The 27668-nt window shown below is 42.1% G+C and overlaps 1 protein-coding gene across 3 annotated transcripts; it reads left to right on the top strand.

Annotated features, from left to right (window-relative positions):
• Positions 1-27557, top strand: NAP1L1 (nucleosome assembly protein 1 like 1). 3 transcript variants are annotated; one of them, XM_083182582.1, is made up of 16 exons: positions 1-158; positions 6682-6717; positions 8136-8221; positions 9152-9254; positions 11403-11544; positions 14996-15076; positions 15465-15593; positions 17493-17564; positions 18950-19089; positions 20161-20306; positions 22035-22054; positions 22265-22387; positions 25217-25249; positions 25826-25876; positions 26098-26128; positions 26878-27557. In XM_083182582.1, the coding sequence occupies exons 2-15, from the start codon at positions 6701-6703 to the stop codon at positions 26101-26103; spliced, it is 1149 nt and encodes a 382-aa protein (XP_083038708.1). In that variant the 5' UTR covers positions 1-158; positions 6682-6700; the 3' UTR covers positions 26104-26128; positions 26878-27557. The 3 variants fall into 3 exon arrangements, with proteins under 3 accessions (XP_083038708.1, XP_083038706.1, XP_083038705.1); XM_083182580.1 differs by lacking the exon at positions 26098-26128 and having other exon boundaries at positions 15468-15593; XM_083182579.1 differs by lacking the exon at positions 26098-26128.
• The last annotated feature ends 111 nt before the right edge of the window (positions 27558-27668 follow it).

Genomic DNA, 27668 nt, shown 5'->3' with positions numbered 1-27668 from the left:
CGTTCTGACGCCGCCTGTTCTATATGAGCGCGAGCGGCGGAATCAACGCTCCTCTTATTATTTTGCCGCCATCCTAGAGGGGCGCTCCCTCCCTCCTGCACCCGGCTCCTGACAGCACTGCGCGGCGACAGCGGCGGATCCTTCTCTCTGTCACCCCGGTAAGAGCGCTGCCTGAGCGGGCGGAGTCTGCCGTCATCCGGTCCCCACGTTGTATGGCTGGCGGGGCAGTGGGATGCTGCGTCCGGGTAGCTTTGTGATGTAACACCACGAGCTTAGGCCGCTGCCCGCATCATAGCACGCACTGCCCGGGTGCCCGCTGACATGACAGACACAGGACGTTGGTGGGGCGGGGGGTTCTGCGTGCGGATGCCACACTGCGTTCACCGGGTGGGGGCTTGGGATACGCCCGGGCAGTGCGGGGCCTGTGCTGCGTGTGTGTGCGGTGCCAGGCGGCAGCAGGGCGTTACACGTGCCGATGCCTGTGCTCATGGCAGCCAGCGGCGGACGCAATAAGCCTCCTGCGCTGCTCAACCGGCCATAACCCTCACGTGCTGTTTGCGGCCCACAGCTGAACGTATGGGAACTGAGCGTGCATGCTGGCGGGACAGGGCTACCTGTGTCGTCCCTGCTATGACACGTTGTTGCAATAAGTAACTCCATGCGCCCATTCCCTGCGCTTTATGATCAATTTCCCGTTATTTTCCTTCTGCCCTCTTACGTTCCTCCCGTATAAGCGTCCTGTTAGTGTCACCTTGGCCCTAATGGCAGTTTTTCGCTTTCTCCTAAGTGCTGAGACAAGAGCACGGCTGTCTGAGAGGGCAGTGTCTGATCAGTGGGGAAAAAAGTTGCCCCTTTGTGTCACTACATACTATATCTGCATGATCACAGATTTCTAGCTCCAAAAATAGTTAGGATTGCCGCAATATACTTTATTTTTTAATCTAGGACACCTAAAATTTACGCAGGTTCTGTTGCTGATTAGAACCAGGTGTAATGAAGGCTTGGTTTGCTAGCCGTGTAACCTATGGTAAATCATACAGTATAGATGTCCTGGTTAAGACAAGTCTATCAGGGTAGCATAAACATAGTAATTAAGGCTGAAAAGACAGTCCATCCAGTTCAATCTTTCTAACTTGTAACTACTGACTTCAGTAAGGCATATCTATAGGATTCCCTTAGTGGCCAAACATGAATCAAGTTTTGATGTACATTATTTTTAACAGTAGTTGCTGTAAACACCCCCCCCCCCCCCCCCTCTGGCAATGAGTATTTTACTGTTCTAATAGTGAAGAATCCTCATAATTCAAGGTGATATTTGCTTGCTGTATGTAATGTAGCTGAGGTGGGTTTTCAGGCTGTGCATGCTCCACTTAAGCATGTGCAGGGGTCAGGTGAATGTGGCATGTGTGCTTAAGACAGACTTTACTACTATCATTGAAGCCTTTTGATAAGTGATCTCACTAGACCGCTTAGTTATGCCCCTACACATGGAACATTTTCTATGTGGCCCTGCGCGTTTTTATTGCCCCTGCGATCAATATCCAGAACAATGGCTACATTTAGTTATATGCCAGAGAACCCTGGCCCTGACAGATGGCTTGGTGGCACATTACTGTGCAGCGCTGTCCTGAATGTTTGAGTAATCTAACGCGCATTGCTATGTGTCGGCCCAATTTTTGGTTCTTTAAAAGCTTGGGAGTGAAGGTGCCCATACAAGCTGCGAGTAACGTATGTGATGTGAGCTCCCGTGCACATCCCATCACACAGATCCTAAAGTATGTGCTGTAAATACTTTTTGAACTAGGTTACCATCACGACAAAAACGCAGCGTGTATGGACACCTTGAGACCATCATTTCTCAAACAGTCTGCTTTAGCGCCCTGGGTTGCTTTAAGGATGCTTGCTGTGGTGCCTTAAATTGGTGGTCTAGGACTAATTCAAATAGCTTATGGTCAATGTAAGGGGAAAATCCAGTTCTTATTGGTTGCCAAACAAAAATGTGTACAAACAAGTGAATCTTGTTTCTCACTCATACTTGAACCTAAGGATGAGCTATAAACATAATTTGCTTAATTTTGGGATGTTTAGAAAATTTCTTGGAACAAATATGATTGGAGTTCGCTTCTCCTGACTAATGGGATAGATCCCCCTATCCCTAACTGATAACTAGTACCATCGCATGCAATTTGCATGCGATGGTACTAGTTACTTTTCACTACACCGCGGATCGCACACAAATCGCATGTGATTTAGCACCCCCCCCAATATCCACCTCACCCAGGAGCGTGACGAGCGCACACGGAACGTGTCCTCCCGACACTGTCCATGTCGGCGTGGAGTTTATTTTATGAAGTGTCACGAGCAGCTGTGAAAAACTAGCCTGAAGCGTGGCAAGCGGACCCGGATTACTTGACCTGTATTCTGCGTCCCCTAGCAGGGCTATCCACGCTTTGTGCTCATTGCCCTCGCCACACTTTATAAAAACTCCACGTCAACGTGGGTATGAAAAGGCTGGGCGGACGCGTTCCCTCACGGGGTTCGCTAAAACGCATCTCATGCGATGCAATCCACGGACAGAGGTGCCGTGAAATATAACAAGTACCATCGCATGTGATGCAATCTCTACATCGGCATACATAGTCAAATTTGGCTCCGTGATAATACACAAGTATCCAATTGTCCGGCATGGTCCCAGAGCAAAATAGCTTGAGAACCAATCCTCTAAGGCCCAGCAGCCACCCTGGGCAGTGGTCATACATGTCTGACCATGATGTAGTTTTGTCTGAAAGCTAGCATGTATCCATTTAACTGCAATGGGAAAACCCTACGGTTTTGATCAGTAGTTATGAAGTGTTTGAGAAAGGGATAACCCTTCTCGGTTTTGGTTATCTTGTAAGTCATTTTGTAGTATTGTGATTTAGGGAAGCCAATGCTGGGGCTTTTTTTTTTTTTTTTTTTTGGAGTCTGGACTGAAGAATGCTTGATCTTTGAATTGGCTTCCCTAGTAATAAAAAAATAAATAAAAAATCTGGGTCACCCTGCATATATTTACTTACATCTGCAGCCAGGAGCTAGGTGGTGTGGGTGTTCGCGAGTCAGATGCAGCAGGAAGCAACAGTACAGGGTGGGTCGGCAGCACACTAGGATTGAGGTGGGCCTTGTGGCTTGCGTAGCGTGACCGCATCATGCTGCACTGCTGAGGGCGGAAGAAGCCTGCGATTAGACAGCATGGGCAGTCTAATCCTGTGATTGGAAACTTCACTCCCATGATTGAAATCCTGGCATTTTGTGGCCAAATCACAGGATAACGCCAAACCTGGGATTGGCCACCCTAATTGTGATTGCTTAACTAAAGTGATGAAGCCTTACAGCGCTCAGGTCATGGGTTCAATACCCACCATGGCCCTACCTGTGCGGAGTTTGTATATTTTCCCCATGTTTGCGTGGGTATACTCCTGGTACTCTTCCTCCCACAATCCAAAAATATACTGGTAGGTCAATTGGCTTTCAACAAAAATTAACCCTAGAATGTCTGTACGTGTGTTCATGTGGTAGGGAATATAGATTGTAAGCGCCACTGGGGCAGGGACTGATAGTTATATAGGCTGTTTAAGCGGGGCGCTGCGCCCTGCCCGACTTCTAAAGGGCAAAATGCGCCCTGCTCCGCTAAAACAGCCTGCCTCCTACTCCTCTGGTGGTACCGGGGAAGCCCGGCGCCGCAGTAGATAGCGATGCCCGGTGCTTTCCCGGCAGTGCAGAGCCTTTGGGGTGGCCGGGCCCGCCCCCTTCAGGGACTGGGCCCGCCCCTCCATCACGTCGCAGCCCGTGCATGCCCCTATTGTGCTATCAGCGGCCTGGGACCTCCCAGAACAGTGACGTTGGGGTGACCCGGTCCGCCCCATTGATGCTGCCCCCGTGCAGTGGCGCCCTGCCCGTCCCTGTTCCTAGAATGTATAGCTGGGCTGAAAAACGCTCAGTGCATAGGTGGCCGGCTTTCCATAGCTGGAGGCTATGGAAAATTGTCCATTCTGTCGCTCATCTGCTGGTAATACCAGCAGATGAGTGGTGGCTGGCCGCAATGATGTGGGAGCGTAAAGCAACACTCATTGCTGCCCCATACACACTTAACCTATATAGTACATTCTTGTATTCGTTTTGTCATAACTATCCCGATCTCTTAAGTCACAGCATATCACGTGGCGAAATGCAATGGTTTTTGTTTTTTTCTGTGTTGATTGTACGCCTTAAGGTCTGCTTTAGCTGTGCATTGCAGCCAACGTAATGGGTTCTCAAAAGAGAAACAGAATAATTTTGATCTTAAATAAAATTACGGTACTTGTGAGTTATCTGGACGCCCGATTTTTTGATTGTATGCCTTAAGTTAAGGCATACAATCAGATGCGATGCGATGCGATATCGCATCGCATACGACCATCGGATGCGATGACCCGATTTTTCCATAGGAATCAATGTTAAAATGATTCCTATGGAAAAAGGGGTCCTTTTCATACCCCTACTATCCAAGTGGGCATGGAGTTGGATATAAACCTGTGGCGAGCGTAGCGAGCCACCGAGCCCGAAGCGTGGCGAGCGAAGCGAGCCCCGCGAGGGGACGGTATTCCGTGTCCCCTCGCGGGGCTCGCTACGCTCGCCACGCTTCGGGCTCGGTGGCTCGCTACGCTCGCCACAGGTTTATATCCAACTCCATGCCCACTTGGATAGTAGGGGTATGAAAAGGACCCCTTTTTCCCATTGAATTCCATGTTAAAATGGACTCAGTCCATTTTAACATTGATTCCTATGGAAAAATCGGCTCATCGCATCGCATCCGATGGTCGCATGCGATGCGATGTGCCCGATCCGACCCGATTTAGAAATCGGGCGTCCGGATAACTCACAAGTACCAAAATTACTTTATCGCTAAAACTGTAAAGTTAAGACAATTAAAGCTGTGCAGAAGGCTTTTATTTTTTTTATTCTATATGGTCAGTCTCCAGCAAGCTGAAACAAAGCAATGAAAAGTGCCCTTTCTATTAATGGCTGACAGGATTCAGTTTACTTTCGGGCAAAGGCCCCCATACTTTTATGGGATTTGGGCCGATTTATGACAGAGCAGGCTGAGGAATCTGGTCAAATTGCATATTTACAGCCGATGCATGGTGCCATGCACATCAGGTCAGACCTGCCTGCACAGCCGACCTCCACTCTACAGCCTCCCATGCAATCCTGTAATCTTGGATTGGCTGGCCATACACTGCTGCAAGAAATCACAGTAGTGTAGATCCACCTTTTAAACTGGTTGTACACTAGACTGTGTACTTGGCATGATATTATGGGAGCCGGCTTTGGTAGGCACACGCCTGCTGCAGTGAGGCCCCTCGCAAGTGGTATCCTTTGAGCTGCAAGTAAGTCCATCGGAGGATGATGAGACGCCGGAGCACTCCTACTCACCGACATAGGGCTAGATTCTCTAAGCTTCAAAAATGATAAAATGGAGAGTGATAAACAGTCAGCTCCTGTCTGACATTTTTCAAACAGCCTGTGACATGGCAGGTAGGAGCTAATTGGCTGGCTGATTATCACTCTGCATTTTATCACTTTTGAAGCTTGGAGAATCTGGCCCATAGTGCTTACACACAAGTCTACTTAAACAAAGTATATTTGACCCATTGGAATCTTTCAAAATATCTATGTACTCAATCCTGTTCCTCTAGTTGGTTTGCTCAAGTTTTAGGTCTATATTTTAGCAAGCTATTAAGGCAGGGGTTCCCAAACTTTAGTTAATCACGGCACCCTAGAGCATCAAAATGTTTTAAAGGCGCCCCTAGGCCAAATGTTTCTTATTGAGAAATTCAGAAAAAAATATAAAATTATGTACCGGTACATTGTGTTTGTCAGTTATGTGAGAAGGAGCAGGATTTGCTCCTGTTCGTCCACATATGTTATGATTGGCAGCCACTAGCACTGCTTTTGCCTGTTACATTGACCATTAATAATATGAATTGATACTGGTCCACCAACCCAAGGTACCCCTATAAGTGTCATGAGGCATCCCAGGGTACCTAGGCACACAGTTTGGAAAACACTTTATTAAGGGCTTGTTACTTATTATTAAAGGAATTCTCATACCTGTGTGGAGAACTGTACCAATTTGTCTGTTTGCTTATAAATTGTTTCCATGGGGGTAGTTCAGCTTAGCACAATGTACAGTACCTGCAAAACGATTGATATTGCTGCTGTATGTGCTGGTGTGGACCAACACAACCATTTTTACTAAAGGAGAACAGTTGAAACACCTATTTGTCACAGTAGTCTGCAACCTGGGAAATGCCAGTAACAGAGCTGCCTTTTTGTGATTTACTAAAGAAGTTCTAAAGCCCTGTACACACGGCAGCGATGTTTGCTAAAATCGCTGGCAATATGTTCACTGGTGACCATATTGCCAGTGATGGGAGTGTGCCCTGGGGATAAATCGCAGGGTGTGCGCTCCAGTTTTCAGCCACATTATAATCGCTTGTCTCAGGAGCTTGCTCCGCTGGCAGAATTCCCCTTTAATCAGCGACCATCTCTGGCATGCTGAGCAATACATCTCCCCCATGTGTGTGCACCTTAAGAGAAATCTGGTTGAAAAAGCTAAACTTCTTCTAATGTGTTTATTTTATTTTATTTTTTGTCATGTAGGTGTTGAAGCTCATACAAAATGGAAAACGTAGACAAGTAAGTTTTGTGTTTTGTAAATGTTTCTGTAAATTTATAAATTGTGCCTGGTTGTATATATTAAGGTGCTTTTTTGCCTTCAAATGGTAGTTTTAAAACTGAGACCCTTGAGTTCAATAACTCCTTAGAATTAGATAATTTCAGTAGAAACTAGTGACTCAATTGAGGTGGTACATGGTTCTCTCCTATTACCCAAAATACATGTGTAAGATGCGGCAGGCAAGCACAAAGGAAATGTTCTGGAGGTACATGCAGTTGCCATGCAACTGCTTAGTCATCGCTACACTTGACTCCTAGGTAGGTATACAACTTTAATTCATAAATGAGCCAAAATGATATGGGACATTTATTTGGTGTTGAACACCTTTAAGCCTAGCACACAGTATTATACAATTTATAGGAGTATTGTTGCATGCAAAACAGTGTTTGGACTTTGACTTGTTACATAACTCTTTAGATAGCCACTTGCAACCTTTAATGAAACCAAATTGCATTTTGCTTTTCTAACTCTAATGCTTTTGGTCAGGGGTGGGGAACCACAGGCCCGGGGGCCATATGCGGCCCTCATAGCCGGTCTGAGTGGCCATCCCACCCGCCCGGCGGCTTTGCCGGGAGTCAAGTACAGGGGAATTCTCGCAAGAGGTGTGGTGGTCTCGTGAGATTCCTCTTAACAGCAGCCGGAGACTGTCAGTCCTATTAGTGGCAGCCGTCGGAGCGTGGGACGGCTGCCGCAGGAAAATTTGTAAGACATTTTTACGTATGGCCCCCGAAGGATTTTTTTTCCCCCATACAAACGTCCCTTGGCACAAAAAGGTTCCCCACCCCTGCTTTAGGTGATTAACAGTTTAAATTTAACCAGTCTGTTTTTTCTTTTAGTAAACTTTTAGTCTTACTTCCTGCAGAGTCTCTAAACAGTGACCCATTACTGGCATGTCTGCTGTAGCCATCTAGTGCTGTATTTGCTGACTTAGAAAAATTGCATTCACTTTGTTTCCCTAGTCTACATTAGTTATTGATTTTTTTTTTTTTTTTAAAGTAGATTCTTGTCTAACTTCATACTATTGCCTTTAGCAGTTGGTCAGAAACATGTATTGTCCTGCAACAATTTTTGTAGTATGGTGCAATGGTTGGCATTACTGCCTCACAGCACTGAGACCATGGGTCCTAACTGGGCAGTTTCTATACTCTCCCTGTGTGCATGGGTTTCCTCCGGGTACTATCGGTCCATTTTGTATGGTTAATGGTGTTTAACTTCCAGGCATTATATAAAACTATTTGCAGCCTTTGATTGTGTAAATTGTTTTCTTTAAAATATCCAGTTTGAATAGCAAATTGTTGCCTGTCACAGATGTGCCTGAATGTGATGCACTGTAAACTTGCTGAGGGATGATACTTTAATGGCATGATTCTTTTTACAGCAAAGAGACTGATCTTGATCAACAGGATATGGAAGATGTCGAAGAAGTTGAAGAGGAGGAGACTGGGGAGGATGCCAACAGTAAAGGTATCTATAGAGAGTGCAAATTAAAAAGCAGATGCTACAGTAGGCTGCTTCTTGGGGTCTCCATGCTTTTGAAAGGGTAGCACTTATTTTTTCCCCCATTTAGAAAGGAATGTGTCGGCAATATGTTTGTGGGAATGGTAAGTGCACAAACCAACCTCAATTTAATACAAAACTTGATTTTTATATATAGGTATTTGGAACTGTGAGAAATGTGCTTCTTAATCTATGGCTTCAGTGGTTCCCAAAACCTGGACTACTTCCTGGACATTCTGTGATTAAACTACAGTTCTAAAGGTGCCCATACACAGAGCGATGTGCTTAGTACTATTTTTACTAGATCGTGTTACATCTAGTACAAAAAAATGTGATATGTTACAGCAGTATGCTTTTTCTACTAGATGTAATGTGATTTAGTTAAAAAAGAAAGGGATGCACATACAGGGAAAACACTGTGCATGGGCGCATTAAGAACTGCATCTGTTGCTTCAATGTTACTTGCAAAAGCTAACCGAAACATGTTTGTTTAGTGCAGTCTCATATGCTCTTAATGAAGGTTCTCTGGGCTCTCCTTCACTGATTGCACTGTCCAAGGGAAACCCTGTAGTCCAGAGATGTTTCTGCTTGGTGGTTAATAAGGAGGCCTAGAATGAAATTGCAGAAACCAGACTGGCATGCTAGCACACACCTATTGCTCTAGCATTTGTCTAATAGCAAATATAAGGCAGCATTTATTTTGCGAAGTAGCAGTATTTTGAGCAGTTATTGCTTCAGCATCCAGATTACGGTTCTGGTGATTCTTCCGAAACAAATATTTTTAATTGACTTACAGATCAGCTGAGAACACATGTCTTGCTATGTTTGCCAAGTAGGCCTCAATTATTTTCATGTTGTACTTGATTATGCTACATAATGGACTAACTTCTATTTCAGCCAGACATTTGACTGCCCAAATGATGCAGAATCCTCAGATTCTTGCTGCTCTTCAAGAAAGATTAGATGACCTTGTGGGTACTCCTACTGGATATATTGAAAGGTAAACTTCCTTTTCACTCTACATCTAGGCTGACCAAGTGATACCTGAGCTCTACCAACCATTCACATGTTCCTGACCACATATCTGGTGCACAGGTGTAGTCATTATGGTCACATTTAGTAGGGCTCTGATGGGAATCCAATTGTTAGTGTTGGCTACCACTAGATGGTGCTTAATGGAGTAATTCAATTGGTTTGCAATTTGGGCATGCACAATTGCCTGTGCTGATTTCTTTTTTGCAGCCTCCCATGCTAGTTAGGAGAAATGTGCCAAGTGACCATTTTGGCCTCCCCAGGCTTTCTGGGCATTAGCTGTGTGAAAAAAATAATTGAATGGCACACTGCTTCTCCTGTCCTGTTAGATTGGAGATTGGCCATGCAAAAAACAAAATCACTCCTATTAAAGCTACAAAAACTGGAAAATAGTAAATTAAAATGCAGCAGACAGTCTCTCGTAGACTAACCTTTTTAAGGAAACCTTACCAAATCTTTCCTGTGGTAAAGCTGTCTAATTTCTTTCACGGTTTTATTCTCTGTGTTCAATTAAGTTTTTGTCCCTTGAGTGGTGCAAAATAGAGTAATTCAGTTGTTACTTTGTTGAAATGCCTGCTGGCAGTGGGAAAGACTACTTCTCTCAGCCTTCTGAGGTGCCTAAACAGTGTGGAAAATCTGTTTGGATGCTCAAATATCTATTGAGCTTTTTTGAGTCGCTAATCCTGCTGCTTAGACCTGTTAATACTAATGGGTGCAGGGGTAGCCAACTCCAGTCCTCAAGAGCTACCAACCGTTCACATTTTCCATCTCCTCACAGGTGCACTCATTACTGACTGACACGTTTTAAAAGATTCACAGGTGGAGCGAAATACTTCACTTGTGTTTGTGAGGCAGATTTATTAAGCTCGGTGAAGTGAGTCTGTTTTATCACCGGCCAATCGGCTCCAAACTGAAGTTACAGGCTTGATTTGAAAAATGACAGGTAGGAGCTAATTAGCCAGTGATAAAAACCAGACACTTAATCACTTTACAAAGCTTAATCTACCCCTCTTTGAGAAGACCTGGAAAACATGCACTGTTGGTAGCTCTTGAGGACTGGAGTTGGCTATCCCAGGAATAGAGCAACAATTTATTTGTTCTAGCTGGCTCCTATTATATAGATGCCCAGCAGGAGCATACAACTGAATTGACCCCTTCAATTCATGTACTTTTTGGCAGGTCCTGTTTCTCTTTAGAAGTGAAATACTCAATTTGTTAAGGAAAAACTTTGTGGTTGCTCCAATGATAAGAAGTTTGAAGATACTTTCTAGTACTTCAAAATAATGGTACTCAATGAGTATGGATTATGACCAGCCCATAACCTGAGCAGCACTTGCGTGTTTTCTCCTTCAGGTGGCGCGTGTTTTCTCCTTCAGGTGGCGTTTTTTGTACTACAGGTCGGTTCTCCCTTATCGGTGTATTCCAAAACGGAAATATTCTGAAAACCGTGGTTCCCCTTCAGCGGCATCTCCGGTTCCAGGGGTGCTTTGTGTAAGTGCGCTGGTAATTTCACTGCTGTGCAATGCACCCCTGGGACCAGAGATGCAGCTGAAGAGGATCCTGGAGGACATCGGGGCACCACCAGGGGACCAGAGGTAAGTATGGGGAAGAAAATATATTTCAAAATCCCTTATCTAAAATGCTCATGGTCCCGAGCATTTCGGTTAAGGGATACTCAACCTGTATGCATTTGTACTTCGGTCCAGTGTCTGTGTAAATATAGGGAACACTTCAACTACTGGTGTGTACTGCTCAACATTGTTGGAATGCTCTGCTGGACACATCTGGCAGATATTGTATTCTAACATTTAAAAGTCTTTACAATGCAAGTAACTAACCCACAGGAGACTGCAACCGCATTGTACTAAATTGGTACTCTAATGTTGTTGAAACATAGCTTTAGAACTTAAGGGTTGAGAATTGGTATGTTAGGTTCTGTGTTAGTTTGGATAACTGCTCATTTTTTTTATTGAGAATTTTTTTTTTTTTTTAATGCCAATAGTGTAACAAAGTTTTGCTTTTATATGCAACTTGTATCCATAGGCTGACTTGGTGCTTTGTACTGGTCAACTGTTCTTTGACCTGCTTTTCAAGTCCAGTGCTTTGTTTCCCATAGCTTACCCAAAGTAGTAAAGAGAAGAGTAAATGCACTTAAAAATCTACAAGTAAAGTGTGCACAGATCGAAGCTAAATTCTATGAGGAGGTCCACGCATTGGAGAGGAAATATGCAGACTTATATCAGCCGCTCTTCGACAAGGTAACTTTATTTTTTTATATATATCTTTGTGCAATCAGAACCACAGATGTTTGCTATGGGGCAGATGCAAATGTTAAATCTGGCCCCAAATCCTGCCTAAAGTGGTGGGCAATTGCAGGCATATTTTAAATGCCCATTATTTCACATTTGGTAAACCTGACCAAATTAATGTGCACAGTGTGAAAAGCCTTGCTAGCTGTCTCAAATTAAATTTTTGCACATTTCAGTGAGCTCCCCCAGGGGGGGGGGGGGGGGGGTTCAGGCCGACAGCCATATACACAATGCTACATTTAAATGGCTCTGTTGGGTGCCCTCTAGTGGTTGCACATGTGAAATTATTTTAATCTGTCCCTATACACTGCAATTATGGCTATGGCAGATTTTGAGTAGATTGTACACTTTCTAGTCAAAATTGAGCTGCCTACACAGTAAATTTTTGGGGTGATAACTGACCCTGCTATGGCGCACATCGCAAGCTGTACAAACCGTTTTCTACCGATATTTTACTAAACGGTTCATATGGCAGTGTATGCCCCTTTAAAGCTACATTCTGTAGGACCGCTTCTGAAGCTTCCCTGTAGTCTGAACACTGACTTTAGAGAAATAGTGGGCAGCTCCCAATGCCGTGCTAGTGCTCAAATATTGGTGTGCAGACAATGTTTCCAAGCAAATTGCATACTCCCAAACATGACCCTCCCTAGCAGGGATAGAAAGCTTTATTCCTGGACTTCTCCCTTAATTAGGATTACCATCACCTGTAGTAAACTTTCTTATCAATAAACTTGTGCTAAACATGTGATGGCAATCCAAGGGAGAAGTCCAGGAACAGAGCTTTGTCCCACCTGGAATTGGTCATGTTGGGATGTATGAAATTGTTAGCTGTGTATTTGTTAACTGGAGACTAGGCCTAAATATCATGATGGGGTGTGGGGAGGTAAGGGGGAAAGTTTGTCCCTTCCCAAAATAAATAAGGTAATTTCCACTGCAATTTAACAATTGACACATTTTAAAAATGCCTTGGTCCAAGGATGCCTTCTCATGGGCTATTTCTAGACCGAAACCTAGTCTGGTGTCAAGCAGTGGTTTGGTTTAATGTTGGGTACACACCAGGACGACAAGGGTCTGATCCCATCAATCTAGATCCAATTCCAACCGATTGGATGTAGATTGTGTGCTGATTGGGCCCTGTCCTGAAGTGGACCAATCTGATGCGTGGGTCAGTCATTCATATCCTACCTGCAGCAGGTAGGATCTAGAAACAATCATACTCCCGGGTGCGGGTCGCCATCGGATTGTACACACCAGGACAACCCACTCACAGTGCACATCGTGAGCTGGTCGTGCCCCCCGCGTCATCGTGAGTGGGTTGAAAAACACTAACGACCTGCTCACGATGTGTGTGTGCCCCACATAAGACCTATAGGCACATGTGGTCTACCTTTTTGACTGCATCCCAACAATTCATTATTCTGTTCTAAGGATGCACACACTATGCAATTGAGGCAGACCATTGCAATGTATCTTTGTGGTATCGAATTCCCTGGAGCTACAGAACAAAGTATATAGTGCATACATAATGACCTATTTCAAAAGATAGTTTGCTTTACCACTGACCATCTCCTATGAAAAATAATCAGCCTTTCATAAACATTGACCATTGACAAGGTAACCTAGTCATAAACTACATAGGCAAATGGCTTCACTGGGAGACTGATAATGGGTTTTATCAAGTTTTCTCTTTCTGACCCTGTCAATATCTTGCCTATAGGCTTATTAACACATTTAACAAATGTAAGATTTCCTGTTTCCAAACTAGTGTTGACTTTCACATCAACTAGTACCTATCTACGACCCTCATCCTAGCATTCTCACATGGCACAGAACTGCTTACCTGAAGTGCATGGTATGCAGGTTTGTGCAGTTCTTAAGAGTTCCATTGTAGAAATTTTCTTTAATAATTTAATGTAAGATATTGTGCAGTGATCGTGAGAATTAAAAAAAAAGTGGGTCACTGGACCCCTCACTTACAGAAATTGGGGTCCTGTCCGAACTTTTCTGGTTATCAATTGGCACATATACTAGAGAAGACAACCCTCAAACAGGGACAATGCGCACCAAAAATTTAGGCCATTGCTTTGTAGGGAAGGGGCGTGGCCACATTAGAACCAGTTCACATTACAACGCATAATAGTGCCACTTATGACGTTTATCTGTGCACGCAGTGAGATGATATAAACAAGGTGAAAGGTGGTGGGTAATCCGGTGGCAGGTAAATGGGGCAGAAGGTGGGTGGTAGCAGCCAAGTGTAATCAGATTGTGGGGTGACTGGCAGGGGTGGAAGGTAATGGATCAGCTAAAGGTAGATAGTGTGTTACTGGCAGGGGGTGGCAGGTAGGATGGCAGAGGGAGGCTTGGTAGATCATGGCGGTAACTGACCAATTGTATTTGTGATTAGACAGACCGTTATGCAAATGGTAGAACTGAGAAGCTGCCCTGCTATTCGGTAATATCTATTTGCTATGGAGAATGTGTATATTGGCACAATCTCAGATGCTAACCTCAATACTTATTGCCCACCACTCTGCGTGGACCCCCATGTTGGCAAGCCTGTGCTGCTAAGGGCCTTTAAAGGAGGGGAGAGCCAATAACTAACATACCCCCCCCCCCCCTATTCCCCCACATTTGAGTACTCACTACCGGTCCTGCACTCCCCGAATAACACGTGGCTGATGCTGGAGTATGTTCTATTTCAGACAGCACTTACCATGCACAGAACCTAAATAGCAGGCCAACCATAGAGGAGGGATGCACTGTGGCAGCCTAATATTCCGGAGCATCGGAGGGACAGGCAGCACAAAGTACTCAGGGCTTCCTTTTCCACGCGAGCCTCAATGCACTCTGGCTTAATATGTGACGCAGCCAGCACTCTCACCTTTGCGCCCGCATAACACTAAAGGGGAAAACGCATATCCCTCTGCCCCAGATAAAATTAAGGCAGTGCGCACACTGATCCGGGCAGAGTGCTTCCCTGGGGATGGAGCCATAAACAAAGCAAGTCCCTGGTACTCAAACGGGTAAAATACTCACTATGGCAGGTATTTGCAAACCCTGTTACTCTAATTTCAACTCTATTTAGTTTTTCAGTAGTGAAAGATTCTTGGGGCTGCTAGACTCAAATTTGTGACTGCATACCGATGGCTGTCCTTGACTGGTATGATGCTACTGTTCTAGGATAACCATGAAGGTGGTTTTGTTTCTTGTCATTACAATTCTTCCCTTAAGTTTGTGCTTTTACTAGTAAAGTAAAATACAGGTTGTACTTCTGGTGAAATTGATGTCTTGTGTGTTTTCTCCCTGCTACCTCAGGGTAAACGTGACTTCTAAAGCATTGGAAAATATACAGTACCAAAACATCCTCTTTTCTAACCTATCCTTAAATTGTGTTTTGCAGAGAAGTGAGATCATAAATGCTACATATGAGCCTACAGAAGAGGAGTGTGAGTGGAAAGTAGATGATGATGAAGAAATTTCAGTGAGTAAACTTATTTTTGGGGGGGGGCGGGGGGTGCTAAGATTAGTTAGTTTTATCTTTAGTATAATCTATTTTGCGAACTCCGCATTTAGACTACCTCTAGTACATTTGAGGTAAAGACTTCTTGCACTCTGGAAAGACCATTCTTAAGAACATACAGTATAGCTTGGCCTGAACAGATTAAAACTACTGCGCGCACACTGCTCAGCATGACACCCTTGCAAAACTAAATGGGGGAGCACCATTTGACAAATTTTGAAAGATTGCTTTTATAGGCTAAACCTTAATGGCTGCTGTACTAGCTTGCAAATCTTGGGTGAGCTATAAACCTGTCAGTTACTGCATCATTTGTCAATGTGGGGCATTTAGCAGTGTTCTTTTTCTCAAGGAGGATCTGAAAGAGAAAGCTAAACTTGAAGAGGAAAAGAAAGATGAAGAGAAAGAAGACCCCAAAGGCATTCCAGAGTTCTGGTTAACTGTATTTAAAAACGTAGATCTGCTAAGCGACATGGTACAGGTATGTTAATTATCTAATGCTACTGACCTTTAATCTCTCTACAATAAGAGTGAATACTGCATTGCTATACATGTGACCACAGTAAATGAACTCTGTTATACAACTTTATAATAATATATTTAATAACCGTTTCTTATATAGTGCATACATATTCTGCAGCACTTTACAGTGAATATTTGAACATTCACATAAAATTATATGTTGACAATACACTAGAACACCTAAAATAGATCATGGGGTCTGAAGGGTTAGAACATAAAAATAAATATTTTGCTGATGTGTAGTTTGTAATTAAAAGCTATTCTCCACATATCACACTATAAATACTGCAGATTATTTGGTAATAACAAGCAAGTTCACTTAAGGAGCTTATGGTCCTTTTATATCAAATTGACTTAATCCCAGCATAAATAATCCAAACTTAAACCATCAGTTTATACTGTCTGGCCATCTCCACAAAGTGACCTGTGACGTGTCCTGTTGGTGGCGTTAAGTTATTTTTTAACGAAATATATATTAAAAATTTTTTTAGATTTCAAGTAAAACTAATGCTGCTCGGCTCCTACTTGCATTTGAGTAACTATTTTAAAGAATATTGCAGCATATTAGTCTAAGGGCAGTATCTTGCGTTTGTCTGAGGGGGAACAGTAGGTACCCCCATGGGTCTGCTTTCACAAGCTACAGTTTCTTTGTCATATGTAATTTTATGGCGGGATCCGTTTGAGCGGTCGCCTGTTGTGGTAATTCACTGTTGTACTACACCAGGGCTGGGCAACACCGGCCCTCTGGATGTTAGTGAACTACACATCCCAGGATGCTTTGCATTAGTTTTGCTATGTGGCCATGCTGAAACTGATGCAAGGCATGCTGGGATGTGTAGTTAATCAACATCTGGAGGGCCAGTGTTGCCCTGCACTACACGGTGTCATACTCTGTAGTTATCACGGCTGTACCAAGTGGGAAAACACTAATGTATTTGTTCCTTCTACTGAAGATACTCGTATGGGAAAGTCTCCAGTCTTTTCTGTTGGATGGACAACTCAGTTGTGTGTGAAATAGCCCTAACTTATACTGCAATGCAGACAAGTGTTTAATTTAAATGAGAACTTTCATTGAACTTAATGTGTTTAAAAGCCATTCCACCATTGCATAATTTCACATTAGTAATGCTTGTGTGTAGGGGTGTCACTGCATTGTGTGGATTTTGATTTGTGAGGTGTATATTGCAAGCTTCTAGAGGCAGGGTAATTGAGCATCAGTTTAGATTTCCTTCTCCTTTGTAGCTTAACTATTTTTCGGGCCCAGCTAACTTTGCTTAAACTAGAATTATTGAAATAGACTATTTGAAGTCTTCCACAAAAGAAAAATGAGTTATTTAATGCCCATACACACTGGGCGACTGAGCTGAAAGTTGCTCAAAAGAGCAGGTTTGAGCGGCTTTCGGCTCAAAGCCACCCGTATATGCCCCAGCAATGAGTGCTTCTGCGTGCGCACGCATCATCGCCGGGAAAGCCGATCATCGGCTGGTTATACCAGGAGACAAGCAGGTTTGAGGGCGGCTTTGCATAGCGCTATGCAAAGCCCCCCTCTTCCTTCGGCGCCGGGCAGGAGGAAAGCCGCTCAGTGTGTATGCACTGAGGCTTTCCCCACAGCGATGAATGTTATCGCTGGGCATAGTCACCCAGTGTGTATGGACCTTAACTCTGGGTTCTTAGGTAAGCTATGTACACAAGTCACATATGCATTTTATGTATTTTAACTAGTGTTTGAAATACTAAAGTGTTAAATTCTATTTAAACCTAATTCCACTGTAGCTGGCTATCCACCTAATGAACTTAAATCTTACACCGTTGTAATAGTTTGGTTCTCTTGCAAAAAGCTTATCCCTCTAATTTACAGGAGCATGATGAGCCTATCCTGAAGCACTTAAAGGACATAAAAGTGAAGTTTTCAGACATTGGTCAACCAATGGTAAGATATGTAAATTGTGATGACCTCATTCACTGACTTAAGCAGTTACTGTATGCAACATCCGGTTTTTTTTTAGCATGGATTCTATCCTGGGGGTAGATGGTGGGTTTTTTTTTTTTTTTCCGTTCAACAATTTTGAAATTGGTTTGGCATTAGACAGATTTTCTAGAAAATCTGTAATTTTCCTGTCTGTATGCGGTTAATGGGAAGACCATGTGTAAGTTGACAGTCAAAAGGTTGATACCAATTGGGCGAAGTGATTAATTTGTAAAAAAAAATGACGTTCCTGTTCTCAGTTGGCGCTCATGTAGATAGTAAAGTGCAGCAGAGCGAGGCACCTGGCACGAAGTAAATAGCCATGCATGGATATGTGGTACACTAGTTTGAGGCCCATGTGATGGCATGTACGAATAGACAGGGTCTACCTAGGTAGACACAAATCGTCAACTATCTGGACCCTCTAAATCTCTAATGTGAATGATTCAGCTGAGGTTTCTTAGTTTCCAATTTATTTCAGTCCTTTCACATTACTCTATTTTGTTTTATGTACCAGTGAATAACATGCTTACATTCTACAGGACCTAAAATTACATAATTGGGGTCCATATACTAAAGCTTCTAAAAATAGAGGTGATATACTGAATCTGATTGGATAATATCCGCAATATCATTTTCTAGAATACAATAGAGAATTTAGACCAAATCTGGTTGGTATCAGCAGCATCACCTCTTTGTTTTTAGAAGCTTTGGCTATTTAATTTATTCCTTTGCACCTAAAGTACCGGCTCGTGTTTAGTGACAGGAGCTGAGTGCTGCACTTTAACATTACATGGTTCCTGTCTGTAGGAGCAGCCCACATCTCCCAGTGACTGAAACATGGGTCTGTATGCTTAGCCAATACACTCTGTTAGCAGTCACCATTCTGGGTTTGGAAGTAGTAAGTGATACGACTGCACATCTAAAATAAAGGCACAATGTTTACAACCTAAAGGATTGTATTGTATTGGCACTGCTCGCAGTATAGCATACCTCCCAACATGACCCTCTCCAGGAGGGACACAATGCTCTGCTCCTGCACTTCCATCTTAATTTATAATTGCCATCACCTGTGTTGAAGCACCTTTCTTGGCAATTTACCCTCATCTGTGTAATCATACATTAAGGAGGAAAGTCCAGGAGCAAGAGCATTGTGTCCCTCCTGGAGAGGGTCATGTTGGGAGGTATGGTATAGCTCGCAGACACAATGCATAAATTCCTAAACTGAAATTTTAGTTAAATAGTTTCAATCAATGTTTTTATATCCTAAAAATCTTATAAAAATAAGATTTTAGCAGTGGGGAAATGGTAACAAGAATGCAATTTAATAGGCTGCTTTCTGTTCCCAGAGTTTCACTTTAGAATTCCATTTTGAAACTAACGAGTTCTTCACAAATGAAGTTTTAACAAAGACATACAAGATGAGGTCTGAACCGGATGAATCTGATCCCTTCTCTTTTGATGGTCCAGAAATTATGGGTTGTACTGGGTAAGTGGGCTTTGTATTACATGAATGTAACTGGCTATCTAATTGTCTAAAATGATTCGCACTATCTGTATCACGCCTGAGTCATGCAGTTAGGCTTCCTAGTGGAAAAATGTGTGGCACAGAATGTCTGCAATATATTAAAATTCAGAAATGTAACAGCCCTGGCCATTGTTCTGGTACCCACAGAGACTAGGTATTTTCTGTAGGGGTAGATCAGGGCTTCTATTGTGGTGATTCACTGGTATATTTGCCTTAAGGGTGTTGCTAGGGCTGGGTATGGTAGACAATGGTTTTGTTCCTGCCATGCCGATGGGAGCAGTATGAAGCATATGGTGATTCCCAATAAATCTCCCTTCCTCCTGTGGCACACCAGGTTGCAAGAGATTAGGTTCCAATCCTTTGGGCTGCAGGACATAGCCTTGGACTTGAGGGGGGGACTACAGTGTAGGAGGCAGACTAGTTTTCCTTGATGCATGAATAATGTCCACAGCAGCCACCTGAGTAAGTGGGTGGTCTCCCAGTACTATGCTCTGTGCCTTTAGTAGCATACTCCAACCCACTTTTGGTATAGTTGAGGGGTGACAAAAATAAGCACTACAGGAGTCCTCTGTTCCTTGCTGCTCTCCAGGTTATTTCCAGTTCTCCTGTCTGGGTGAGGCACTGGCTGCTTTGCCAACCTTTTTGGTTCAGAAGCAAAGCTGTTCATTCTGGCCTATTAATACAAAAATGAATAGAAAATATGGTGAAGCATTTAGTTTCAAATGGTATAGGTTTGGATGCCAGAACAGTACTAGAGGTTTGCATTTAAACAAGATTTTGTCCTGGAAAGTGTACTTTCAGCATGTGTGTATTAGTTGAAAATGGTAATGTTCCCAATCTTCAGCAATTTTTGCATGTTTGATTCATTATTGGCCTGCACAGTAGTGTTTTTGTGTCTGTGGCTAAGTAGTTTGAAAGGACTGGGCATTTGTAACTGTCCTAAAAACACATTAATACAACTATGCTTTGTGTAATGGCAGAATTACTATGGTTCATGCCTTGTCATGATGGCTTGTACCTTTTTCTACCTAGGTGCCAGATAGACTGGAAGAAAGGCAAAAATGTTACTTTAAAAACCATCAAGAAGAAGCAGAAACACAAGGGTCGTGGTACAGTAAGAACTGTGACAAAAACAGTTCCTAATGACTCATTCTTTAACTTCTTCAGTCCTCCTGAAGGTAAGCTACTATGATTTACCCCGCCCACACCAGTAACCTTCATGGTTTAGATATAGCGCAGTTTCACACACCCTTATCTTTCAGGGTATGTGCTTAGCTTTAATTTTTGTTGTGTGCTCCTGGGTTCAGTATGATGGCCAATGTGCATACCTTACAGTAATGCATAAACATTATAATCAGTGTAGTTTTTGGGAATGAATTTGCTGTTGTCTTCAGATCCTTTCATGGATAATGCTTGGAACCACTGGGTGTACAACTATCTGTGTGTAGCACCTTAAGTGACTAGTGTTCCAATTGCATTCTAAACCGAACTGTCTAATGGGCTTGTGTGCTACTTGTAGTACATTTTAAGTCTTACTAAAATAAAGTATGCCACCCCTACAAGATTGATAGTAACTACCTATCATTAGCCAAGACTTCACAAACTTCTCTACCTTTGACATGGTTCATACTCCTACCTCATTTGTATGGAGCCCACAACCAACAAGAACATAGTCTGAGGGAAACCCCCCTGGTATTCTATTAAAAATGGCAAAGCATTCAAAGTGGGAGTGTGGTGATTTTATAAACCACAAATATCTGATATCTAGACTTTCTTAGTTACGGCTATGCACTTGTATGTCATGAAGGCAAAACTAGGCTTTTTAATAGCCTGTTATATCATGGTTTTGCCTTGTGCCCATTATGATTTTTGGTTTTGGGACTATTCTTTCATGGTCTTACTGCTACTGTCTTTCAGCACTTGCCAAATGTTGTAGTACCTGCAAGGCTCCATACTTGATCCTCTGCTCCTGTGCAGGTTCTCCCTTTGTCATCTAAAATGTTCATGACCTCACAGGCTGACAAGAATTTTTCTTAAGCAAATCAAATGTTTTATAGGTTTTTTTTTTATACATATTAACATTTAAGTAAACTCTAATATCTGTATATAGATCTCCTTTTTACTTTGTTCCATGTTATGCCTTCAACTATCACTTCATTTATGAAGACTTTGATTCCCCTATGCAATTATATGTAATACTTTGGCATACTATTAAACTGTAGAAAGGTATGGTTGTCCCTCTACAACTAGTACTCCAAGCTAACTAGTTTTGAATGTTTTTATTTATGTAATTTTAAAGAAAATATTGGACTATTTTAAAAGTGTCTAATCTTCCGCATAGTAACATAGTTGTTGCGATTGAAAAAAGACATAAGTCTATAAAGTTCAAATGACTCTCTAAGGTTACTACTATCGTAAACCAGGTTCCCAGACGATCCAAATGCTTATCGGGTTTATCTAGTACAGTGGTTGTCAATCTGTCCTCAAGACCCCCACACAGTACGTTTTCTAGGTCACCCAGCATGTGCACCGGTGCAATCATTACTCACAATCACAAATTTAAATTAAATTAGCTCCACATGTGGATCTTTTAAAATGTGTCAGTGTGGAGACATGGAAAATGTGCACTGTGTGGGGACTGAGGTTGAGAACCACTGCTCCTAGTACCTTATGAATTATGGCTAACCCTGTGTACTTTTTATTCTGCTAGAAGTTTGTAACTAACACAACGCAAACCATTTTATAACGCCCTATGTTTACAGAATCCACTTGCATATAGTGTTCTAGTTTTACTCTTGTTGCCTTCAAATTTTATAATCCCGTCTATTAGGCATTAATGTGACTTGTGAATGGGAGACAGGAGTGCTCACTAAGCTTTTTCTTGTCTTTTTTTTATTTTTTGTTAGTACCTGAAAATGGGGAATTGGTGAGTATGCATTCAAATTATTTCCTGAGTATTTGGTGTTGATATTAACTTACCCCCATTTTACTCCCTTTTACCTGAATTATGGCTTGTTCTCAAATTGCTCTCAATGATTGTATAAAAATAAAGGAGGTTCTCAAAATCGAAGTGGCATACAATAACAAATTGCCCCCCCCCCCCCCCCCCTGGTTAATTTTGCATTGTTCTCTTTAGGATGATGATTCAGAAGCCACACTTACTGCAGACTTTGAAATTGGGCACTTTCTCCGTGAGCGCATTATTCCTCGATCTGTGCTTTACTTCACTGGTGAAGCTATTGAAGATGACGATGATGATGTGAGTACCGTGGCAATTCATACTTCCATAGAAGCTTCAAAACTTACCATTTACTGTCTTCCACCCCCATGTCTTTTGCATCCTGCAGAGTGATCATGATGGAACACAATTGTTGTGCTTGAGCCATATTTCTACTGTTGCATGTACAATATGCGGTAGCTGCGGCACTTAAGATAAAAGGAGACCCTGGGACCAGCCTTCAAGTTTCAATGGGGAATCCCCATTTTCATCTGGACATAAGGAAAAAAAATTGTGCAACTCACCCATATAAGTGCGGTTGTCCAACCGCTGCGGCACCTGCTGATGACGTCCCCAATTACAGCTGACTGCCAATAATACCAATTAGCAGGATCTTTATCAGGAGTAAATATATAACTATATCAATAAAAATTTGAAAATCGCAAGTAGCAGTTTAACCCTAGAGTTTCATTTAGTCTGTGCGGACTCAGTGTCTAATGTAGAAATCAATTTAGCCTCTTTGAAGAAGCAATTTGGATGTATTACCTCCTCTCTGCAGGGGTGGAATATGATCAATAATTTTGTGTTTGATGCCAGTTTGCAAATGACATGGCTGCATAGTGGTGTGCCACAGGTTGTTTGCTTGTGCCCTTCCGAACTGCTGCCCAAATGGCCTGCCTGTGCTGGGCCATTCTAACTTTGAATTGGCATTCAGTTTTGCCTATGTAAGATTAAACAGTGTGTTCTTCACAATTCGTAGTATATGTATTGGTGTGCCCGTGTAATAAATAGTAAACAGCCACGGACCAACCAGGTTTAGGAGTCGCCTGTCCACATGTAGCTGCATGTTGCGCAGCCAGTACATTTAACCAGGGCTGTGGAGTCGGTAGATAAATGTCCAGACTCTGACTCCTCGTACTTCTGACTCGACTGACTCCTCTGTATTAATATGCGAATGTATTTGATACATTCCTTGCACCACACTTAAAAACCTAGGATAGACCGTTTCTTCCAGAAACATGTACACATGTCTACCCTCAGACAAGCAGGCATGCAGGTTTTAAAATAAATATAAACACTAACAGTTGAATCCAAGAAGCTGTTCCATCAAGTCCTTCTAAGCTCTTCTAGCTATAGAGAAGAATCTTCACTCAATAGGAAAGGTTCAGAAGTGTGGAGCATGAGTTCCGCATGCTTTGTGACAACAAAAATCAACGAGCCACAATCTCTGCTGCTTTGCTTGCTCGTCGCCGTTCAATTCATGGACACAAGGAAGGATTTCTTTACCGAATAGTTACTGGCGACGAAAAATGGTGCCTGTAAATCAATATGAACCAGCGTAAGGAATGGCTTAGCCAAGGTAAACAAAGGACCCCGCGCATGAAACAAGATCTTCATCCGCGTAAAGATGTTGTGCGTATGGTGGGAGAGCTTGGTTGAATGAATTTTTCGAGTCTACACCAGGTGATTTCTACCAACGAGGTATTGAAAACCTTATTGAACGTTGTAAACTACAAGGGAGAATACATTTATAAGTATTGGTTCTCCAAATTGTGCGTTGCGTGCCATATAGTGAAGCACATGAAAAGCATGCTTTTTCACGGTCACTTAACGTGTTTGTTTTGCGGTTACTTGAGGCACTGCATGCATTGCTCTTACAGTAGAGAAGTCATTAATTATAATTGTCGGAGTCTGTGCATTGTTTGCCGACTCCAACCCCAGGTACTCGAAATTGTCTCCGACTCCACAGCCCTGCATTTAACACACCCTAACTTGGGTAAACCAAAATATATATATATATTGGAGTGTTGCTTATCAATTTGTAACATCACTGTGAACAAGCATCTCTCTTAAATTGCGGCCCCGGGAATAACTTGTTGCAAGGTTTTTTTTATTGGACCGAACAGAAAGCTTTATCGGTAGTGATGATCTGCCAATAGGATTTGACTGCATATCTTACTACATTGCTAGCCGTATTGTATTGGTTTGGCCAAAAGATTTTATTGGTACAATGTTTTAGTTTCTCTTTTCATGGTTTTGGCACGAGAAATTGTCAGATGGTGCAAGTCAATTTTATGACTGTCGCTTGTATTGTGACTGATCAAATTTGTGAGGGATGCAGAGGACACCTTCCACAATAAGATCATGTTGTCCATATAAGGAGCATAGTAAAAAATGTGGTTGCTGATGTCTGGATCTATAAAGGGGTAACCCTTTGAGAAAGGAGTTTGCTCGCCAAAATGGCCCGTCGGGGTGCTGCCCTTGGATTGGACTTCACTGTGCTGCTACCACTTGAATATGTGGATGAAATGTAGCTGCTGTCCGCCAGTGTGATAAGTACCATGACCCTTTGCCATTAAAAACTTATCCTTTTGCATTATTGGAAGTGTTGGATGTGCTGGTCTGTCTGGGTGCACTGAGCTCTGGTTTGCTGCACTTGTTTATGAGAAAAAAAAAAAAATATATATATATATATGTATATGTATATATATATATATATATATATATATATATATATATATATATATATATATTTATTATATTTCGGATATCAAGATCATGTAATTGGTGACATCGTCAGCAAGTGGACGGCCATGCGGCTCACATGGACGTTTGAAGATGGATGAGCACTTATGTGTGCAATGTTTTTCTTATGCCCTGATGAAAATGGGGATTCCACATTGAAACGTTGATTAAAGGCTGGTCTGTCTTTTTTTTTTTTTTTGGGGTATCTTTAGTGCCACCGCTGCATATTGTATAAAGTTATACTCTTGGCTCTGTTTCTAATCAGATGACAACAAGTAGTTATATATGTAACGCTAAACAGCATGAAAACCAGCACTCCATAAAATATTTGTTTTTATTTCTTAGTATGATGAAGAGGGTGAAGAAGCAGATGACGAGGTAACTTTTTTTTTTTTTTTTTTTTTTTATACACTTTACAAAAAAGTAGCCTAATTTTTCCCTATTGTTATATATTTTAAGATCTGTAGGTATTACTACAACAGATGTAAAAGTACAGTAGTATTGAAAGGATTTGCTTTTTTATTTCTCTTGTGTAATTATGGACCAAGTAATGCAGCCCATGTAGTTTTTCTTGGACAAAGAAGCCATTATGGTCCAGATCCAGTTATAGTAAGTTTGACAAACCAAAGGTAGACTTTATTTTTTTTGGGTAACAATGCTGAATTATAATATAATAATTTCCTCTTAAACTCCTGGACTTGTGACTCTTCTATAGCTATGGGTTGCTTAGCCACTTTATTAAATTCAGTTTGGAACACCCCCCCCCCCCCCCCCCTTTCTTGCGATGGTAAAGGACCAGGCATGCTCTAACTAGTCTGCTAGAGTGATTGACGGAGTGCTCCCATTGTCTAGTGTCCATTGATGCTACAGTAGTGGAACTATGGCTTCTCTCACACTTTTATGCTCTTCCCCATATAATAGGTTTAAAATATGTAATTCCCTTTTCCATTATAGGAAGGGGAGGAGGAGGCAGATGAAGAAAATGATCCAGACTATGAACCGAAGGTGAGAACCATTCTTTACATTTATCTATGCTTATTTCAACATACAGAATGTTGTTCACAAATGGTGAGCTGATCTGAGGGTATTAAAATTCATGCCTTTAGGATGCACCTGCAACTCTAACAAGTACAGTAATCCTAAAACCCAGCTTCCTTATGTATAACTTGTGAAAGCTAACTGCATTTTATCTTTGTATGTGTACTCTTGACATTTTTCCCCACTAGGTTTAAATGATGTCTAGAATTCTTGCCCTGGGTATGTAAAACTTGCCATTTGAGTATATTAATACACTAACGATCTTTGTGTTATACTTCACCAGCACTAATCCATCCGCACTTCTGTATGTTGAAGTTAATAAGTCTAGTTTATGCAGTAAACTGTCAACTTATTTTACTTGTGGGTAAAACTTTGACAAGACTGGTATTTCAATGTATAAAATAGTGCTGATTGTTCCATAGCTTATTCATATTTAGTTTGTGCTTCTAGGTCCTATGCATAATTTCTCTATTCTTGTGCTACCATATTCATGTGATAGTATATAAATTGCAAAAAAAAATTTCAGTATCATTTTAACTAATTTAAACAGGACATGTTTTTGGGATTCCTGTATAGTTCAGGGTTTTACACTAGGATTTTCATTGGGCAGCTAACCCCCTCCCCTCAGGATTAACTGCTTTTCAGTGGCAGGGTGCACAGGATCGGCAGCATTTCAGGTAGGGGGGGGGGGGGGGGGGGTTGCTGGAAGATGTGACCACCACGTATTGCAAAGGTCTGTCATGGGCGCACACAAGGACTCGATGCATGTAGAAACCGCCCTACAAAAGAAGCCTAGTAGTAAACTGTAGGGATCCCATGATGGCTGTATTGTTGAAATAGTGATGGTTGTAGTAAACACTTCTGTCGGCAAAAGGACTGGGCACATTTATGGCAAAATTACACAAATATGGTGCAATGGTTTGACTGGTATTTGGTAACTTGTTTCCCACTTCTTTTTTTTTTAACAGAAAGATCAAAACCCAGCTGAGTGCAAGCAGCAATGAAGCGATGTGTACGTGGCCTTGAGGATTACCTGCACTGTAATAAGTTAAATAACTATTAGTTACTTACCGCCTTATGTTTTGTATCTTCTTGGTAGAATAAAGTAATCAATTTTTGTTAAAAAAATAAATAAACTTAAACCTTTTAAAAACCAGTTTAAATGGTAAGATCATTGGACTTAGTATTAAGTGTACTTTTCTGCCAGGTATCTATTAGGGGGCAGAGATCACCTAAAGCATGTTCTTCACCGCTTCATAGTCTTGGTTGTTGTGAAGTCTTTTGCCATTAAGATCTCTGCAGTTCTGAATCTTCGAAGCTGCAATCAGAGACCAGTCCGTGTTTAGTGCTCTCCTAAGGAACCAAAGTATCTTTCAGACCATTAGTACAAACAGGTGTCAGTCGCTTGCAATAGCTGTGCCTTCAGGACTTTGTTCTAGAAATAGTTATTGCCTTGGAAATGGTACATTTATGAAATTACCCTTGCAATGAATTTGCAATCAGACTACGTCCATTGATCACATCTGCTTGTTTATCCTATGGGTTTTTGTATTGTATGTGACTGTGATCTACAAAGCAATCTGCTGGTCAACATAACAAGGTTACTGTTTACCACTGGGGTGTGAATAAAACCTAGTATTTTCAGAAAGTGGTGTCTTTTTATTTTATTTCTGTACCCTTATTTTTTCATAGCTGGTGTATTGAACAAACGTGTCTTGAGTGTCAAAATTAATCTCTGGGCTGGAAAGACTTTAGCTGA

This window comes from Crinia signifera, chromosome 4 (genome assembly GCF_055691185.1).
Source record: "Crinia signifera chromosome 4, ASM5569118v1, whole genome shotgun sequence".
Taxonomy (NCBI): Eukaryota; Metazoa; Chordata; class Amphibia; order Anura; family Myobatrachidae; genus Crinia; species Crinia signifera.
This window is presented reverse-complemented; position numbering and strand designations above follow the sequence as displayed.

Coding starts and splice junctions, on each gene's coding strand:
- NAP1L1 (XM_083182579.1), top strand. Junction 17,565..18,949: donor CAGACATTGGTCAACCAATG/GTAAGATATGTA, acceptor TTCTGTTCCCAG/AGTTTCACTTTAGAATTCCA. Junction 25,250..25,825: donor GTGAAGAAGCAGATGACGAG/GTAACTTTTTTT, acceptor TTTCCATTATAG/GAAGGGGAGGAGGAGGCAGA.